The sequence below is a fragment of the Tachyglossus aculeatus genome, chromosome 2 (assembly GCF_015852505.1).
Source record: "Tachyglossus aculeatus isolate mTacAcu1 chromosome 2, mTacAcu1.pri, whole genome shotgun sequence".
In the NCBI taxonomy this organism is placed as follows: Eukaryota; Metazoa; Chordata; class Mammalia; order Monotremata; family Tachyglossidae; genus Tachyglossus; species Tachyglossus aculeatus.
This window is the reverse complement of record NC_052067.1, coordinates 155,039,069-155,060,000: the sequence shown is the minus strand read 5'-3', so window position 1 is coordinate 155,060,000 and position 20,932 is coordinate 155,039,069. Positions and strand designations below refer to the sequence as shown.

Here is a 20,932-nt window from a genome sequence, read left to right as displayed (position 1 = left end):
TGGTACTGACACCTGTCTACTTGTTTTGTTTTGTGGTCTGTCTCCCCCTTCTAGACTGTGAGCCCGTTACTGGGTAGGGACCGTCTCTGTTGCCAAATTGTATTTTCCAAGCACTTAGTACAGTGCTCTGCACACAGTAAGAGCTCAATAAATATGATTGAATGAATGGATGAAGGAATATTTAATGGGTGGGGAGCCAAAACTCCTCTCTAATACCTGCTCTCCCCCATCCTTATCCCATGAGCCCCGATTTGCTCAGGTACTGTGTCTGACCTGATAATCATTTATCTATCCCATGGTAAACACTTAACTAATGGCACATTATTATTATTATATCACTAATAATAATAATGACTGGGGTATTTGTTCATTGCTTTCTATGTGCCAGGCACTGTACACCGCATTGGGGTAGATACAAGATAATTGGGTTGGCTCAGTCCCTGTCCCACACAGGACTCACAGACTCCATCCCCATTTCAGAGATGAGATAACTGAGGCATAGAGAAGTGAAGTGACTTGCCCAAGGTTACACAGCCAACAAGTGGTGGAGGATTAGAACCCAAATCCTTCTGACTCTCAAGCCTGTGGTCTATCCACTGGGCAGCACTGCTCCTGGGGAAGCTAGGGCTAGTGGGGCTGGTACTAACAGTGAGAGAGAATTCATGAGCTAGGGTGATTGTTGCCTCAATTCCAGAAATAGCTAGAAGCAGTGGAAGGCAACATCAATGGGGAGAGAGCACTGAGGTACAGAAACAATCTCTGGCTTCCCTTTCACCTGCCAATCCCACAGCCAACCTGCGGTGCAGCAGTGTGGCCTAATGGAAAGAGCACATGTCTGGGAGTCAGTTGACCTGGGTTCTAATTCTGCCTCTGACAAATGCTTACTGTGTGAACTCGGGCAGGTCACTTAACTTCTCTATACCTCAGTTTTCCTGTTCTCCCTCTTTTTTAGACTGTGAGCCCCATGCGGGATAGGGATTGCAACATTCATTCATTCAATCAATCGTATTTATTGAGCTCTTACTGAGAAGCAGTGTGGCTCAGTGGAAAGAGCACGGGCTTTGGAGTCAGAGGTCAGGGGTTCAAATCCTGGCTCCGCCACTTGTCAGCTGTGTGACTCTGGGCAAGTCACTTAACTTCTCTGGGCCTCAGCTCATCTGTAAAATGGGGATTAAGACTGTGAGCCCCCCGTGGGACAACCTGATCACCTTGTAACCTCCCCAGAGCTTAGAACAGTGCTTTGCACATAGTAAGCGCTTAATAAATGTCATTATTATTATTATTACTGTGTGCAGAGCACTGTACTAAGCATTTGGGAAGTACAAGTTGGCAACATATAGAGACGGTCCCTACCCAACAATGGGCTCACAGTCTAGAAGGGAGAGACAGACAACAAAACAAAACATGTGGACAGATGTCAAGTCGTCAGAATAAATAGAAATAAAGCTAGATGCACATCATTAACAAAATAAATAGAATAGTAAAAATGTACAAGTAAAATAAATAGAATAATAAATCTGTACAAACATATGTACGAGTGCTGTGGGGAGGGGAAAGAGGTAGGGCAGGGGGGAATAATTCACTTCTGTCTACTCCAGTGCTTGCAGTGCTGTGCTTGCAGTGCTGTTTGATACACAGTAAGCACTTAACAAATACCACTGAAAAACAACAACAAACAAACACACCCAACTTGAGTCCCTGGAGTTCAACTCTTCAGCTATTCCTGGAGAACCATTTAATAATAATAATTGGGAAGCAGCATGGCCTAGTGGAAAGGTCATGGGCCTGGGTTCTAATCGCAGCTCTGCCACTTGTTGTGTGTCCTTGGGTAGGTCACTTAACTTCTCTGTGCCTTAATTACCTTATCTCTAAAATGGGGATTGAGACTATGAGTCCTGTGTGGGACAGGACTCAAAGCCTCCCTTCAAAGCCCTACTGAGAGTTCACCTCCTCCAGAGGCCTTCCCAGACTGAGCCTCCTCCTTCCTCTCCCCCTTCCCCTGTCCCCATCGCCCCACCTTACCTCCTTCCCCTCCCCACAGCACCTGTATATATGTTTGTACATATTTATTACTCTATTTATTTTACTTGTACATATTTATTCTATTTATTTTATTTGGTTTATATGTTTTGTTTTGTTGTCTGTCTCCCCCTTCTAGACTGTGAGCCTGCTGTTGGGTAGGGACCATCTCTATATGTTGCAAACTTGTACTTCCCAAGCGCTTAGTACAGTGCTCTGCAAACAGTAAGTGCTCAATAAATACGATTGAATGAATGAATGAATGACAGGGACTGAGCTAACCCGATTATCTTGTATCTACTCCAATGCATAGTACAGTGCCTGGAAAATAGAAAGCACTTAACAAATACCCCAAATATTATTATTGTTAGTGGTATAAGAGTGATGTCTGTTTCCCTCCTACTCAGATCACTCCGTGTGGGCCCTGAATGTCTTGCATCTCCCCACACGCTTAGTACAGCACTTGGCACATAGTAAGCACTTAACGACTATTATTATTATTTGTTAAGCACTTTCTATGGCTAAGCCCTGTAATAATAATAATAATAATAGCATTTTATTAAGCGCTTACTATGTGCAAAGCACTGTTCTAAGCGCTTGGGAGGTTACAAGGTAATCAGGTTGTCCCACGGGGGCTCACAGTCTTCATCCCCATTTTTCGGATGAGGTAACTGAGGCCCAGAGAAGTTAAGTGACTTGCCCAAAGTCACACAGCTGACAATGGGCGGAGTTGGGATTTGAACCTCTGACCTCTGACTCCAAAGCCTGCGCCCCTTCCACTGAGCCACCCTGCTTCCCCAAAGCAGTTCATGAAACCAATGAACTAAATTCTGAACTAAATGAACTAAATGTACTAAATTCTGGGATAGATACAAGATAATGAAGTTGGACATAGTCCTTATTCCATACAAGGCTCGTAGTCTAAGTAGGAGGGAGAACAGGTATTGAATCCCTATTTTACAGATGAGGAAACTGAGGCCCAGAGAAGTTAACTGATTTGCCCAAAGTCACCCAGCAGGCATGTAGCAGAACGAGAAAAAGAAACTAAGTCCTCTGACTCCTAGATCCTTGCTCTTTCCACTACGACATGATGCTTCCTTTAATGATCCCAGTTGATAGGTAAAACAAGAAATACATTTCTTTTCTTAAATCCATCAACAATTTATTAAAATTATCAAAAATACAAAAGAAGTCTCAAGTCAAGATGAACAAGAATAAAGTTTCAAAGTTTTTACATTGAATACAGTCAATGAAAAGCATGTAACATATTTTCGTCATGAGTTTAACACCACTGACTTTAAGGCAGCAAAAATTTCAATCTTATTAAGGCATTAGAAGTAGTGAAAATGATGTTTCAAAAAGACTTCAAAGTCTGCCCTCCTCATTTGCATATCTGTTTTAGGGGTTTAAAGTTCCACAAGTAGAATTGAAGAGATAATTTAATCCATCAGTGGTTTGTACCATCCACAGGAAACAACCATTTTTGGGGACCCAAACAATTTTCCCAGACAGAGAACCTCCACAGACAATTTTAAAGACTTTTCCTGGGTCCTAAGGGGTAACGTCAACTCCCTTAAGTGACTTCAGCCGCAGATGAGAGCAGATCAGTCTTCGGGACAGCAACAGACAACATGCATTAGCTTCTCTGAGCGTATATATAGAAGGACTCAGAATTGACCCTTGCTGTTGAAGAGTATTTGAGTCACCCAACTCTCCTTTTATGACCCGTACACAGGTTGGCTGGGCTCAGGTTAACAGATAATATAGATCTCATTCAGTGTTGAGTCTGTATTACCCTTCTAGGCATCTGGGCCCTGTTCAGGACCTGATTTATTGCTATTAAAATGCAGAAATTTTCTTCCCAGGCTAGCATTTCCTCTGTTTAAACCAGGAGCTCTTAATTCCTAGTTCTAGATTTAAAAGCTCTATCTTCGTTAAGGTTTTCTTTCAAAGACAAGTCATACTTAGAAAAAAATAAACCAGGATCAGAGCATCTATAAAAGGTGTAGCTTAACCTCTTCAAATCCAGAATTTCTGCTGAGAAGAAAATGCCCAAATGATTCTTGAGCTTACTGAGTTGCAGGAGAAGTTTCACCATCCCCTGCTTGATGGAGATGAAAAACTGCTTGAGTCTGCTGGGTGATTGGCTGGTTTTCTCCTGGTTTTTTAAGTCCCTTTCTGCCACTTCCTTTACATTCCTTGTGTTATTAACAAGGTCCCCAAAGCTCTAGAAATGGATTGGTTTCATGAAATGTGGCTGCAACCCCTGTCCCCCCACCCACCCCTTAGAAATTTCAAATACTGTTTTAGCTCTACATAAACAACTTATAAATATGACTGGCAAAAAAGATGATTAAAGCATATGCAGTAAAACTATGGGGCTAACAGATAATCAGTGTCATAGCCTTTCTTTATGATTGCTCCTGAATGATTTGGTTAAGAATCAAAAAGCTACAGAATAAAATAGCAGAACACCCTTTGCATAATGAATAAAGATCCCCCCCACCTCCACCAATTCACTAGACGGATTTCTTTTCAGATTATTATATTTATAAAACTATTTTTAAAATTACTTGGCCTTATCTTTTTCAAGGAATTGCACATAGCCATCTTTAGAAAAGCTAAATTCATTTCAGGCTGGTTCACATGATTCAATCTAAAATTCTACTGGTAGCTCTGATTTTTTTTTTGATACTTTATACTAGAATACTTTTCCCAACTTATCAAAGCCAACACTAGGTGTTTTGTGGATCTTACTGCCATAGAAATAATTTAGAAATAATAATAAAAAACTAGCAAAACCCAAATTTAATTAAAAAAGAACTGTCTGTCTTCATTTTGCCAATGAAACATTTGATTTACTAATCCACTCTAATTTTCCCAGGTCAATTGAAGTCTATTTAGTCATTTGTTTGATGGGCTGTCAATACCCTGGAATCAACTTATCTTTTGGAATGTAATCTTTGGCCATTTTTTTTTTTCCTGGAGGAATTCCTTTCTCTCCACTCCACAAGGGTCGGTGTTTCCAAGGGTCACTGGGGTTTACAAGAGTCACCGTTCTTCTTCCTCAAATACAGAGCCCTTATCCTCCAACCCAGACTAGTGTCTCAAAGTTTGAATGGAAGCTGGAGTCTAGTACTTCCAAGTAAGGCACCTTAACAAACAGGTAAATGGATGATAAGCAACAGAGATACTTGGCATTTCTATGGCTTTACTTCTGAGTGTTTCTTTAGTTATCTGCAAATGCTGGAAAGGAGTAGTACTACTGAAGAAACATTTATCACCGTGGGATATAGAAATATGAGCTAAAAGAGGTCCAAAAGTTTTGAAATTTAAACTTTTTCTTCCAGAATAAAAAAAGGTACTAAACTTTGATAACTACCCCCATTTTACATATTTTGTTTAAAACCCCCTACTCTTTAGGCACAGAACACACTATAAATGCTATTAGAACATACATTGGCATTGTTGCTTTCATACATTCTTTAAATGTTTCCTAGTCTTCATTCTATTTATGTTGACACCTTTTTATCAACGTGGCTTAGTGGAAAGAGCACAGGCTTGGGTGTCAGAGGTCATAGGTTCTAATCCCTGCTCCACCACTTGTCAGCTGTGTGACTTTGGGCAAGTTGCTTAACTTCTCTGGGCCTCAGTTACCTCATCTGTAAAATGGGGATTAAAACTGTAAGCCCCATATGGAACAACCTGATTACCTTGTATCTACCCCAGCGCTTAGAACAGTGTGTGGCACATAGTAAGTACTTAAAGATCATCATTAAGTGCTTAGTACAGTACTCTGCACACAGTAAGTGCTCAATAAATACTATTGAACGCATGAATTTGCTAGACTCTGGCCAGACCAATTACTAAAAGATCCCACCTGGTGACAGATGATTTTCCAGTTGTGCAAACACACAAAATGAAGCAAAACGTTGACATTTACCTGGTTAGTTTGATGTGCAATGACAGTCTAGCTGGTTAATTTGAATGCAAAGTTCCCCCTGGGGTGCCTGAATTATTCTGACTGCTCAAGTGGACAGATAACATTCACTGCGTAAATGCCAACTTTCCTCTTCACATTATGGAGAGGATGTTTCTTTCTAGATCCTATTAATTTGAGCTTTATATTAGCTTAAGATGAAAATGTGTAATTTCCCTAAAGTATTTGGAATTGTTGATTCAATTTTCAATTAAATACAATCACATTTTTTCAGTTAAATAATACTATAAAGAGAATCTTATAAGGAATATATGTGGTATACTGATTTAGCATACAATAACTATGCTTTTAATGTTACTGCGATATAGAAGATACCTTCAAGAATAGTTTGGGAAAATTGAAATATGAAATAGGTGAAAATTGTTTGCTATCATATTGAATTGAATGAAAATTTATGCAAACTTAAAAGAAAATAGACTCTGTTCCATCATTGAAGGAATAGTCTCTAAAAATAGTTTCAAACACGGTGGGAGACATTTTTTCCATTACTAAAACTCTAATTTTTTTCATATGAAAGTAACTTTTTAGGTTTTCTAGGTGATTGGTTTTATGCCCTAATAGATCTCACAGTTTTGAATTTTCCAGTCCCTGCATTTCTATTTGACAGTGCAATGATCTATTTGAAAAAAAAGTTTAAAACACTCACATCAGCTAAAGTGACTTAATACAAATCATTCTCATTAGTGGTAGTAACATATTTTGACCAAGCTAAGCTGTGGAAAGTGCTTTGTAGCGCATAAAGCTTATTCTAGTTTTGGTCGGAAGTTGCCATCTATTTCATCTATGATCCTGATCCTGTCAGCTATTTTCCCCATATTTTTTTTCATATCTTTGAGATGGTTCTCGTGAAGAAGCATTTGGGTTAGATACTTTTCACGCTTAATCTTGCTTTTTGTTGCCTTTGATATATCTGGAATTGCATACGAAATAACAAATTTCACAAGGTATATGACATGCTGTGGAAGAAAACAGAGAGACACAGTCAGGTAGGGAGAAATGGACAAAAATCAATTAGTACTTATTTATTGAACACCTACTGCATGGAGAGCACTGTTTTAAGTTTTTGGGAGACTTACAGACTCTAACTCAATCAGTCAAAGATCTTTATTGACCACTTCCTCGACCCCAGTCCGGTTTCTGCCAGGCCCCTGGATGGGTTGGTGGCCAGAAACTGCCCTCCCCAATGCTTGGGAGAGTTCAAAACAATAGACTTGGTATACACAATGATTCCTGCCATCAAAGAGTTTACCATCTAATCAGATAAATCAATAGATTGATCAATCAATCTTATTTATTGAGTGTTTACTGTGTGCTGACCACAGTACTAAGCACTTGGGAACTTACAATGTAACAAAGCTGAGGGACATGTTCCTTACCAGGAAAGGATTAAATATCTATTCTCCCTCCCACTTTGACTTTGAGCCCTGGGTATACTGTACCTACCCAGTGGATGGCACTTAATAAGCACTTAACAAACACCACAATCATTAATTAATAAACTTATTGAGCACTCACTGTGTGCAGAGCACTCTACTTAGCATCTGAGAGAGTATAACAGAGTTGATAGGCCTGTTTCTTGCCCACAGGGAGCTAGAAGTCTAGAATTATTATTGATGATAATAGTGATAATAATTACTATTATTACAACATCACTTTCCTTTTCATGGTATTTGTTAAGCACTTACTATGTGGCAGGCACTGTTCTAAGTGCTGGGGTAGATCCGAGCTACTCAACTGGGGCACTGACCCTGTCCCACATGGTGCTCACAGTCTTAAATCCCCATTTTACAAATAAGGTAACTGAGGCACAGAGAAGTGAAGTGACTTGCCCAAGTTCACACAGCAGGCAAGTGGTGGAACCATAAATAGAACCCAGGTCTTTCTGACTCTGAGACCTGTTTTCTATCCACCAGGCCACGCTATTTTTCAGGACATAAATTCAGTTAGCCACTCACAGCCTACCTGGGGCCATAGCAGCATTACCAAGAGACTGAAAATTATAAGGAGTCATCCCTGTTAACATAACACTTGCCTCCAGAACCGTTCAATACTTGGTTCCTTTGAATACTATGAATCCAGTTCGACTAGAACAATCTGGGATTAGTTCAACTCTCCCCCTAAGACTAACAGCTTAATTGGTAACTGATTGTTCCTCTTTACTTCACTTGTTCTGTGTATCTATCTACCCCTGATTTAGACTATCCCCTGTCAGACCACTTCTGTTCCAATTATCTTGAACTTAACACAACACTTAGCATTTGGCAAACACTTAACCAAAGGAATTTTAGCAAAAGAGTCCATCCATACGTTGCCAACTTGTACTTCCCAAGTGCTTAGTACAGTGCTCTGAACACAGTAAGCGCTCAATAAATACGATTGAATGAATGAATTAATCCAAGGTACGTACTTCCCTTCCCAGGAATCGCGGGGGTGGTGGGGGAGAGAGAGGAGGGAGGCCTTCCCAGACTGAGCCCCTTCCTTCCTCTCCCCCTCGCCCCCCTCTCCATCCCCCCATCTTACCTCCTTCCCTTCCCCACAGCACCTGTATATATGTATATATATTTGTACATATTTATTACTTTATTTATTTATTTATTTTACTTGTACATATCTATTCTATTTTATTTTGTAGTATGTTTGGTTTTGTCTCCCCCTTTTAGACTGTGAGCCCACTGTTGGGTAGGGACTGTCTCTATATGTTGCCAATTTGTACTTCCCAAGCGCTTAGCACAGTGCTCTGCACACAGTAAGCGCTCATTAAATACGATTGATGATGATGATGATGATGATGACTGACAGCCCACATGGACACTGGACCCAATAAAACATGTAACATCGCATCCATTATGCTGGGCATGTAACATAACCTAATGATGCTTTTTGCCCCATTTTGCCTAACTCTGCATGGGCCTAGAACTTGTCTCCCAGGCATCTCTCGACTCCTCTCACAATGTGATTCTAAATCTTCTCCATCTGAACATAGCAAAGCCAGATAGTAAGGTAGCCAGTGCTGCTAGCACCCTATAGAGATAATTCAGCTAAACAATGGACTCTCCAGTATAAAGCAGAGTAGCCTAATGGATAGAGCATGGGCCTAGGGGTCAGAAGGACTTGGGTCTTAATCCTAGCACTGCCACTTAGCTGCTGTGTGACCTTGGGCAAGTCGCTTAACTTCTCTCTGCCTCAGTTATAATCATCTGTAAAATGGGGATTAATAATAATAATAATGATGGCATTTATTAAGCTCTTACCATGTGCAAAGAACTGTTCTAAGCACTGGGGAGGTTACAAGGTGATCAGGTGGTCCCACGGGGGGGATCACAGTCAATCCCCATTTTACAGATGAGGTGAAAGATGGTGAGCCCCAGTGTGGGACAGGGACTCTGTCCAACCTGATTTCCTTGTATTCACCCCAGCACTTAGTAGAGTGCCTGGCACAACATAAGTGCATAACGAATACCGCAATTATTATTATATTATTATATTGTACTCTCCCAAGCGCTTAGTACAGTGCACTGCCAATAGTATGCTCTCAATAACTATGATTGATTAAGTGCTTTCTGAGTGTAAGTACTCACTTCCTCTGGATTAAAAGAACTAAGGGAGAAATTGTCATTCTTCTTCCATCACTGTGATGAATGAGAGGACTAATATAAACACTGTCAATATAATAATAGTAGTAGTAGTAGTATTTGCACTGATTAAGGGAAGACACTTAAAAGATTCCTCTGTTTTAGAATTCCTCAGTTTGCCCTTTGAGAAAATCCATTCTTTTGTTACAGAGATCTTTTATGCAGGTGGTGGCTCTCTGCTTTCAAAGCAACTAACCTTCCCTCATCAATACAAGTTTTATGGACAGCCCAGATTAGCTAGCTAGAGATACAACTTCAAAAGTGTACTGAACAAGAGTGGAATTAACAGCTACTGAAGCACAACTTTTTCTACCATTTGGACCACCTACCCCAACTGAGGAATTATTTTTCAAATATAAAATTTCTCACCTCCATGACGATAATAAAAGCCAGTTTGGCAGCAATCACATGCCAGTAGTATATGCTGTGTTCGTACTGATGCGGATGACCAGGAGGGTAGCGGAAGTCACGATATCTGAAAAGAAGGAAAAATCTGTTCAAGAATGCACCAGAGTAGGAAAGTATTCTGCAGTGAAATACCGCATCCAGGGAGCCTGTTGCCTGTTGTTGGGTAGAGACCATCTCTATATGTTGCTGACTATTTCCCAAGTGCCTAGTACAGTGCTCTGCACGCAGTAAGCGCTCAATAAATACGATTGAATGAATGAATGAAAGTAGGTCATATTTAACACAATAAGCATATAAAAGGTTCGTCCTAACAATGATATCCTCCAGCCCATTCAACTGCAAACTCCTTGAGGGCAAGGACTGTGTCTTTTACTTCTAAGTTCATTCATTCAATCGTATTTATTGAGCACTTACTGTATGCAGAGCACTGTTCTAAGTGCTTAAATTATGTTTCCAAGCATCTAGCATAGTGTTGTGCACCAGGAGATGCTGTTGATGGTGAAGTCCATTTAAGAGTAGTATTCTGCAGTGACTATGAAGAGCTCCCAGAATGGTGGGACAATTCTAGAAGCCTCTACTGCAAGACAGAGTGGAGACCAGTTAAGTGACTTGCCCAAAGCCACATAGTAGGTACGTGGCAGAGCTGGGATTAGAATTTAGGTCCTCTGATTCCCAGGCCCATGCTCTTTCCACTAGGCCGTACTGTTTCTCCCATCATCTACAGCTCTCATCACCAGACCTTTCTTTTTGATCTTTCTCTTTTCATCATTTCCAGTTCTGTTTGCCCAGTTAATTCTTGCAACCCAGACCTTCACAGAGTTGCCTGGAAAACAGTTCGCTTTTGTTACAGAATATCCCCAAGGTAATTTCTTTTCATGCTATCAGATACTATTTTAAAAGAAACCATCCTACTGCTAGAGTTTTAAACTTTGCAAAGACCATAAAACTTGCCTGCATGTGGTCTGGGTGTCCTGGCTGGATTCTGAAGACTGCATGCTTGCATTTTTGAAGTCCAAGATGTTAAAGACAGAAAGTGTATTATTGATGTAGCCCTTCATGGTGTGACTGTCATGGTTTCCATATGGCGGGATGGAGAAGGACCAGTAATAAACCAGGCGGGGTATCATGTCTGAAGTGAAAGCAATTATCAGGGCCTAAATTTTGAAAGGGGGGAGAAGAAAGTTTTAAAAAAACAGATAACATACAGCTTTCAAAAGACACACATATGAATTGCTACACTAAAAACAGCAAGTGTAATAATAATAATAATGATGGAATTTAAGCGCTTACTATGTGCCTCCCCACATCTGCCAAGCTAGCTCTCTTCCTCCCTTCAAGGCCCTACTGAGAGCCCACCTCCTCCAGGAGGCCTTCCCAGACTGAGCCCCCTCCTTCCTCTCCCCCTCCTCCCCCTCTCTGTCCCCCCCGCCTTACGTCCTTCTCTTCCCCACAGCACCTGTATATATGTATATATGTTTGTATGTATTTATTACTCTATTTTACTTGTACATATTTACTCTACTTATTTTATTTTGTTAATATACTCTGTTTTGTTCTCTGTCTCCCCCTTCTAGACTGTGAACCCACTGTTGGATAGGAACCGTCTCTATATGTTGCCAACTTGTACTTCCCAAGCACTTAGTACAGTGCTCTGCACACAGTAAGCGCTCAATAAATATGATTGAATGAATGAATGCAAAGCACTGTTCTAAGCACTGGGGAGGATACAAGGTAATCAGATTGTTCCACGTGGGTTTTGTTGTCACTTTTTTATTATTATTGTGATATTTGTTAAGCACCTACTACATGCTGAGTGATGGGGTGGATATAGTATAATCCGATCGGACACAGCTGGAATTATAAACCAGGTCTCCTCACTCCCACGCCCATTCTCTTTGCACTGGGTCACTCTGCTCTTTTATAAGTGTCTAAACAAATCTAGAGTCCATTAGATATCTTGAAATAATAATTGTAGTATTTAAGTGCTTAATATGTGTACTAAGGGATTAGAACCCATGACCTTCTGACTCTCAGGCCCATGGTCTATCCACTAAGCCATGCAGCATCAAATAAAGTCAAGATTCCTTCCCAGAGGTTGAATCACTGAAACCATTTCCCCCAGCCTGTGGTATTTCAAAGCTTTTTCTCCCAGTCATTTTAGAGGCAAGGGGTTGCCAGTTTAATATCCTGAGATAGAATGCCCCTGTCCTCTGAATTCAGTGTACTAAGTGCTGGGGTAGATACCAGATAATAATACCAGATAATAAAGTCCAATGCGGAGCTCACAGTATGCTGAGGGAGAACAAGTATTGAATCCCCATCTTGCAGATGAGGAGGTAATTAAGGCACAAAGAGATTGAGTTGCCCACGGTTACAAAGCAGGGAGGGGGCTTAGAGGGGATTTGAACCCAGATGCTCTGGCTCCCAGGCAGGTGCTCTTTTCCACTATACTGCACTGCTTCCCTTCCCTTGAAATGACTTAAGGACAGAAGAATTATTTATAGTTTTCAATTGGTTTACTATTTTATGGGTGTCTACTGAAAGTCACACTCTTAGTTTCTTTTTTCCTATGGATGCAGATCCCGAGGACCAGGCTAATCTACATAAATATGTTGTCAAAGTGAAACTTTGCTCCCACTGAAAAATGCACACATTACCTAGTTAATAATAATTATAATAATAATAATAATGTTATTTATTAAGTGCTATGTGCCAAACACTATTCAAAGTGCTGGGGTAGATACAAGGTTATCAGGTTGTCCCACGTGGGGCTCACAGTCTTAGTCCCCAATTTACAGATGAGGTAATTGAGGCACAGAGAAGTTGTGATGTGCTCTGGGATTAGAGCCCATGACCTCTGTGTCCCAAGCCCATGCTCTTTCCACTAAGGCACACTGCTTCTAATCTCAAATATATGAATTTCCAGGATAATAACTAATGTCGTAGACACTGGGAAAGCAGCGTGGTCTAATGGATAGAGCCTGGGCTTGGGAGTCAGAAGGCTCTGGTTTCCAATTCCAGCTCTGTCACTTGTCTAGAGAAGCAGCATGGCTCAGTGGAAAAGAGCCCCAGCTTTGGAGTCAGAGGTCATGGGTTCAAATCCCTTCTCCGCCACTTGTCAGATGTGTGACTTTGGGCAAGTCACTTCACTTCTCTGTGCCTCAGTGACCTCATCTGTCAACTGGGGATGAAGACTGTGAGCCCCACCATGGGACAACCTGATCACCTTGTAACCTCCCCAGTGCTTAGAAAGGTGCTTTGCACATAGTAAGCGCTTAATAAATGCCATTATTATTATTACAATTATTATTATTATTGTTGAGAAGCCCTTTCCTCTCCATCCATACCGCTACCCTGCTCATTCAAGCTCTCATCCTATCCCGTCTGGACTACTGCATCAGCCTTCTCTCTGATCTCCCATCCTCGTGTCTCTCTCCACTTCAATCCATACTTCATGCTGCTGCCCGGATTATCTTTGTCCAGAAACGCTCTGGACATATCACACCCCTCCTCAAAAACCTCCAATGGCTACCGATCAATCTGCGCATCAGGCAGAAACTCCTCACCCTGGGCTTCAAGGCTGTCCATCCCCTCGCCCCCTCCTACCTCACCTCCCTTCTCTCCTTCTCCAGCCCAGCCCGCACCCTCCGCTCCTCCGCCGCTAATCTCCTCACCGTACCTGGCTCTCGCCTGTCCCGCCATCGACCCCCGGCCCACGTCATCCCCTGGGCCTGGAATACCCTCCCTCTGCCCATCCGCCAAGCTAGCTCTCTTCCTCCCTTCAAGGCCCTACTGAGAGCTCACCTCCTCCAGGAGGCCTTCCCAGACTGAGCCCCTTCCTTACTCTCCCCCTCGTCCCCCTCTCCATCCCCCTCATCTTACCTGCTTCCCTTCCCCACAGCACCTGTATATATGTATATATGTTTGTACATATTGATTACTCTATTTATTTATTTATTTTACTTGTACATATCTATTCTATTTATTTTATTTTGTTAGTATGTTTGGTTTTGTTCTCTGTCTTCCCCTTTTAGACTGTGAGCCCACTGTTGGGTAGGGACTGTCTCTATATGTTGCCAATTTGTACTTCCCAAGCGCTTAGTACAGTGCTCTGCACATAGTAAGCGCTCAGTAAATACGATTGATGATGAGAAGCAGTGTGGCTCAGTGGAAAGAGCACGGGCTTTGGAGTCAGAGGTCATGGGTTTGAATCCCGCTCCTCCAATTGTCAGCTGTGTGACTTTCGGCAAGTCACTTAACTTCTCTGGGCCTCAGTTACCTCATCTGTAAAATGGGGATTAAGATTGTGAGCCCCCTGTGGGACAACCTGATCACCTCGTAACCTCCCCAGTGCTTAGAACAGTGCTTTGCACATAGTTTGTTTTCCCCCTTCTAGACTGTGACCCACTGTTGGGTAGGGACTGTCTCTATATGTTGCCAACTTGTACTTCCCAAGTGCTTAGTACAGTGCTCTGCACACAGTAAGCACTCAATAAATACAATTGATTGATTGACTTAATTTATCTGGGCCTCAGTTCCCTCATCTGTAAAATGGGGATGAAGGCTGTGAGCCCCCCGTGGGACAACATGATCACCTTGTAACCTCCCCAGCGCTTAGAACAGTGCTTTGCACATAGTAAACGCTTAATAAATGCCATCATTATCATTATTATTATTGTCTGCTGGGCAAGTCACTTAATTTCTCTGTGCCGCAGTTAACTAATTTGTCAAATTCATTCATTCAATCGTATTTATTGAGCGCTTACTGCGTGCAGAGCACTGTATTAAGTGCTTGGGAAGCACAAATTGGCAAAATATAGAGACAGTCGCTACCCAACAATGGGCTCATGGGGATTAAGACTGTGAACCCCATGTTGGACAGGGACTGTGTCCAGTGCAATTTTAATTATGGTATTTGTTAAGTGCTTAGGATGTGCCAGACACTGTTCTAAACTCTGGGATAGATACAAGCTAATCAGGTTGGGCACAATCTATGTCCAGGGCTCCCAGATGACAGATGAAGTACATGAGGCACTGAGAAGTTCAGTGACTTTGCCCAAGGTCACACAGCAGACATGTGGTAGAGCTGGGTTTAGAACTTAGGTCCTCCTGACTCCTTAATCCCCATACTCTATTGCCTAGGTATCCTCCCCAGTGCTTAGTACAGTGCCTGGCACATAGGAAACGCTTAACAAATACCACAATTATTAGACAAAGAGAACTTTATGAATTGGCAAATGTCCTACTAGTAAGCTCTTTCTATTCAGCCTCTGGTGTATGTGCAATAATATGTAGTGAGGACACAATATCTGGATGGAAAGCACTTTGCAAGCAATTCAAAACTAGGGTGCTATTCCAGCCCATCTGATTCTCCTTTCTGATCTCCCAACCACCTGTATCTCCCCATGTCAGTCTATACTTCACTCTGCTGCCCAGATTATCTTTCTACAGAAATGCTCTGGGCGTGTCACTCCCCTCCTCAAAACTCTCCAGTGGTTGCCTATTAACCTTTGTATAAAGCAAAAACTCCTCACTATTGGCTTCAAAGCTCTCCATCACCTTGCCCCCTCCAGCCTCACCTCCCTTCTCTTCTTCTACAGTCCAGCCTGCACACTCTGCTCCTCTGCCACTCACTTCCTCACTGTGTCTTGTTCTCGCTTGACCTGCTGTCAACCCCTGGACCACATCCTACCTCTGGCCTGGAATGCCCAGCCTCCTCACATCTGCCAAACTAGCTCTTTTTCCCCTTCAAAGCCCTACTGAGCCCCCCTTTTCCTCTCCTCCTCCCCATCCCCCCTGCCCTACCTCCTTCCCCACACCACAGCACTTGTATATATATTTGTCCAGATTTATTACTCTATTTATTTTACTTGTACGTATTTACTATTCTATTTATTTTGTTAATGATGTGCATTTAGCTTTAATTCTATTTGTTCTGACGACTTGACACCTGTCCACATGTTTTGTTTTGTTCTCTGTCTCTCCCTTCTAGACTGTGAGCCCATTGTTGGGTAGGGGCCGTCTTTATATGTTGCCAACTTGTACTTCCCAAGGGCTTAGTATAGTGCTTTGCACACAGTAAGCGCTCAATAAATACAATTGAATGAATGAATGAATGAGCCCGCCTCCTCTGGGAGGCCTTCCCAGACTGAGCCTCCCTTTTCCTCTGCTCCTCCTCCCCTCCCCATCACCCCACTCCCTCACTCTGCTCTACCCCCTCCCCCACCCCATCAGCACTTGTGTATATTTGTACTTATTTTTTTATTTCATTAATTTAATTAACAATGTGTAAAGATCTATAATTCTATTCATTTTGATGCTATTGATTTCTGTCTACTTGTTTTGTTTTGTTGTCTGTCTCCCCCTTTGAGACTGTGAGCCCATTGTTGGGTAGGGATTGTCTCTGTTGCCGAATTGTACTTCCCAAGAGCTTAGTACAGTGTTCTGCACACAGTAAGTGTTTAATAAATATGCTTGAATGAATGAATTCTATAATTGGGGAACCAGTCTTGGTGCTGGTACGCATGTGTACCCATCCTCAGCGCTTGTGTGAGTATTCATTCATTAATTCCATCAATTATATTTATTGAGAGCTTACTGTGTGCAGTACTAAGCACTTGGAAAGTGCAAATCAGCAACATATAAAGATGGTCCCGACCCAACAACGGGCTCACAGTCTAAAAGGGGGAGACAGAATGAAACAAAACAAGTAGACAGGTGTCAATACTATTAGAATAAATAGAGTTATAGCTATATACACATCATTAATAAAATATAGTAAATACATACAAATAAAATAAGTAGAGTAATAATTATGTACAAATATATACAAGTGCTGTGGGGAGGGGAAGGAGGTGGGGGGGTGATGAGGAGGGGAGGAGGAGAGGAAAAAGGGGGTTCAGTCTGGGAAGGCCTCCTGGAGGAGGTGAGCTCTCAGTAGGGCTTTGAAGGGAGGAAGAGAGCTAGCTTGGCGGAGGGGCAGAGGGAGGGCACTCCAGGCCAGAGGAAGGATGTGGGCCAGGGGTCGATGGTGGGACAGGTGAGAAAGAGGCACAGTGAGAAGGTTAGCTGCCGAGGAGCAAAGTGTGTGGGCTGGGCTGGAGAAGGAGAGAAGGGAGGTGAGGTAGGAGGGGGCGAGGTGATGGACAGCCTTGAAGCCGAGATAAGTTTTTGCTTGATTTGAAGGTTGACAGACAACCACTGGAGATTTTTGAGGAGGTGAGTGACATGCCCAGAGCATTTCTGCACAAAGATAATTCGGGTAGCTGAGTGAAGTATAGACTGAAGTGGGGAGAGACAGGAGGTTGGGAGATCAGAAAGGAGGCCGATGCAGTAATCCAGTCGGGATGGGATGAGAGATTGAACCAGCAAGGTAGCAATTTGGATGGAGAGGAGAGGGTGGATCTTGGCAATGTTGTGGTGGTGAGACTGGCAGGTTTTGGTGACGGATTGGATGTGAGGGGTGAATGAGAGAGCGGAGTCAAGGATGCCACCAAGTTTGCGGTCTTTTGAGACGGGAAGGATGGTAGTGCCATTTACAGTGATGGGAAAGTCAGGGAGAGGACAGGGCTTGCGAAGGAAGATAAGGAGCTCAGTCTTGGGACATATTGAGTTTTAGATGGTGGGTACACATCCAGATGATGTCCTGAAGGCAGGAGGAGATACGAGCCTGGAGGGAGGGAGAGAGCACAGGGGTAGAGATGTAGATTTGAGTTTCATCACTATAGAGACCATAGTTGAAGCCATGGGAATGAATGAGTTCAGCAAGGGAGTGAGTATGGATGGAGAACAGAAGCAGCATGGCTCAGTGGAAAGAGCACGGATTTTGGAGTCAGTGGTCAGGGGTTCAAATCCTGGCTCCACCAATTGTCAGCTGTGTGACTTTGGGCAAATTACTTCTCTGTGCCTCAGTTACCTCATCTGTAAAATGGGTATTGACTGTGAGCCCCTTGTGGGACAACCTGATCACCTGGTAACCTCCCTAATACTTAGAACAGTGCTTTGCACATAGTAAGCGCTTAATAAATGTCATTATTATTATTATTATTAAGAACTGACCCTTGAGGAACCCCTATAGTAAGGGAATGGGAGGGGGAGGAGAAGCCCACGAAGGAGACTGAGAATGAATGGCCAGAGAGATAATAGGAGAACCAGGAGAGGACAGAGTCTATGAATCCAAGGTTGGATAGTGTGTTGAGGAGAAGGGGATGGTCCACAGTGTTGAAAGCAGCTGAGAGGTCGAGGAGGATTAGGATAGAGTATAAAATACAGACATACAGGTATACATAAGTACATTCAGTTATACATTGTTATTTTTTCTGATGTTTAATTCTGACATAATCGCTCTATTACCTATTTTGTATTTATCTTTCCTCCTGGTCCCAATATTTAGAAATCACTTTCTTCATCCATTTCCCTTATATGGTTTAAATTATTTGCTCTATGTAGGTGTTGGCAGGGAACACGTGCTTGGTTTCTGTTTCACTCCTCCAAGTGTTTTGCCCTCTGGAGTTCAACAGACACCACTGATTGTCCAAAGTGGATGTTCGGGATCTCTGCAAATCTTTACCAATCCATCAATACTTTTTATTGAGCCCTTACTATGTGCAGAGCACTGTACTAAGCACTTGGGAGAATACAATTACAATCTACAGGGGGAATCAGACATTCATATAAATAATTTATAATATATAATCTAAAGATATGTACATAAGTGCTGTGGGGTGAATAACAAATATCAACGTATGTGATGGATGGATATAGTGGGAAGAGGGGGAGAATTCATTTATCCTCAGTACTTGTTTTGTTTTGTTGTCTGTCTCCCCCTTCTAGACTGTGAGCCCATTGTTGGGTAGGGATTGTCTCTATTGCTGAATTGTACTTTCCAAGCACTTAGTACAGTGCTCTGCACACAGTAAGCGCTCAATAAATATGATTGAATGAATGAATGAACTTGACTGAAGCTGTTTCATGGCATGAGCCAATGAGAAGATCTGGGAGTGGGCCAGCAAGTACAGACTAAGCCCCACTTTTCCTCATCTCCCACTCCTTTCTGCGTCACTCTAACTTGCTCCCTTTGCTCTTCTCCCCTGCACATCCCCCAGCCCCAACTCCAGTCCCAGCCCCATAGCACTTATGTATATATCTGTAATTTTATTTATTTGTATGGATGTCTGTCTCCTTGTCTCTAGACTGTGAGCTTGTTATGGACAGGGATTGTCACTAGTGTATTGTTCTTTCCCAAATTCTTAGTACAGACTGTGTGCTCTGCACACAGTTAGTGCTTTAATAAACACAATTGAATGAATGAATGACTAGTGCAGGTTGACTATAACTGTATGCATGGTGCTGCAGTATTTTTTGAGCTCTTACTATGCACAGGGCACTGTACTAAAAGCTTGGGAGAGTACAGTTCAGCAGAAATAGCAGACACTTTTCCTGCTCATAACGAGTTTATGATCTAGAGGGGGTGACAGATATTAATAAGAATATAATCCCCCCTCCTTGCCCACTTTGAGCCCACAGAACAAGTCTCCAACCCCTGCCTGGCCCACAACTTTGCTGCCAGTACTGGAGCCAAAGGGCAACCACTATACTGGAGGGCAGGGTGGTGGGGAAAATAGCACAAGCTAGTTGGTTCTCCATTTTCAATAATAATAATAATGATGGCATTTATTAAGCACTTACTATGTGTAAAGCACTGTTCTAAGCCCTGGGGAGATTACAAGGTGATCATGTTGTCCCAGGGGCTCACAGTCTTAATCCCCATTTTAAAGATGAGGTAACTGAGGCACAGAGAATTAAGTGACTTGCCCAAAGTCACACAACTGACAAGTGGCGGAGCAGGGATTTGAACTCATGACCTCTGACTCCAAAGCCCGTGCTCTTTCCACTGAGCCACGCTGCTTCTCTGAGCCATGCTGCTTCTTTGAGCCATGCTGCCTCTCTTGAGCCACACTGCTTTGCCATTGCTAATATTGTGATCCTATCCATGTGCTCCAGATGTGTTTCCCCACTCATGAAACTCCAGTAAGCACTCAGTAAATATGATTGAATGAATGAATGAAAAGTGTACAGTTGCCATCAAAAAGTTCCATCTGCAACCACAATCCATTACTTATTGTGAGCAGGTATTTGTAGGTTTTTTTTTTTTGCTAGAATTTGGTGAGAGAATTAAGTTCTGTGCTGCTGCTAAGGTGAATCTTAATCATCCACATGTGTAGAGATACTTCATGAATTCTCAGATAACTGATTAGAGACAAAGATGATGCTATTAGCCTCTAGACTTAAAAGCTGATATCAGAAGTCCCTTGTTCTATCCTTGAGCTTGTGGCATAGAGTAGGCTGAACAGCACCAAATCTCCCCTTGTTCCTTGCTTTATTCCAACGGTGATGTTGACAAGGTCAAACTGGACATGCTCACAGTTGACTGCCCACACCATCAGAGAGTAGCCTAAAGACCTTAGTGAATTTCTGACAACTTACTTTGTTGTAGGTGTAGCCCAGATCTGCTAATGGTATCAAATGCTTTTGAAAGAGCTACGAAACCAGTAGAGATGTCATGGTGTCTTTCTTGGCTCTCTCATTCATTCATTCATTCATTCAATCGTATTTATTGAGCGCTTACTGTGTGCAGAACACTGTACTAAGCACTTGGGAAGTACAAGTCAGTAGCATATAGAGACGGTCCCTACCCAACAACGGGATCACAGTCTAGAAGGGGGAGACAGACAACAAAACGTGGACAGGTGTCAAGTCATCAGAATAAATAGATATAAAGCTAGATGCATATCATTAACAAAATAAATAGAATACTAAATATGTAAAAGTAAAATAGAGTAATAAATCTGTACAAACATATATACAAGTGCTG

At 42.2% G+C, this 20,932-nt stretch overlaps 1 protein-coding gene across 1 annotated transcript in view; it reads right to left on the bottom strand.

Moving 5' to 3' along the window:
- Positions 1 to 6,356: 6,356 nt before the first annotated feature.
- Positions 6,357 to 20,932, bottom strand: part of ANO6 (anoctamin 6) — a 202,355-nt gene continuing 187,779 nt past the window's right edge. Inside the window, exons 18-20 of the mRNA XM_038765280.1 lie at positions 11,011 to 11,213; positions 10,021 to 10,126; positions 6,357 to 6,975 (exon numbers count right to left, since the gene is read on the bottom strand). Coding sequence (XP_038621208.1) covers positions 6,763 to 6,975; positions 10,021 to 10,126; positions 11,011 to 11,213 — 522 coding nt within the window. The 3' untranslated portion in view covers positions 6,357 to 6,762. The remainder of the gene's footprint in view (positions 6,976 to 10,020; positions 10,127 to 11,010; positions 11,214 to 20,932) is intronic.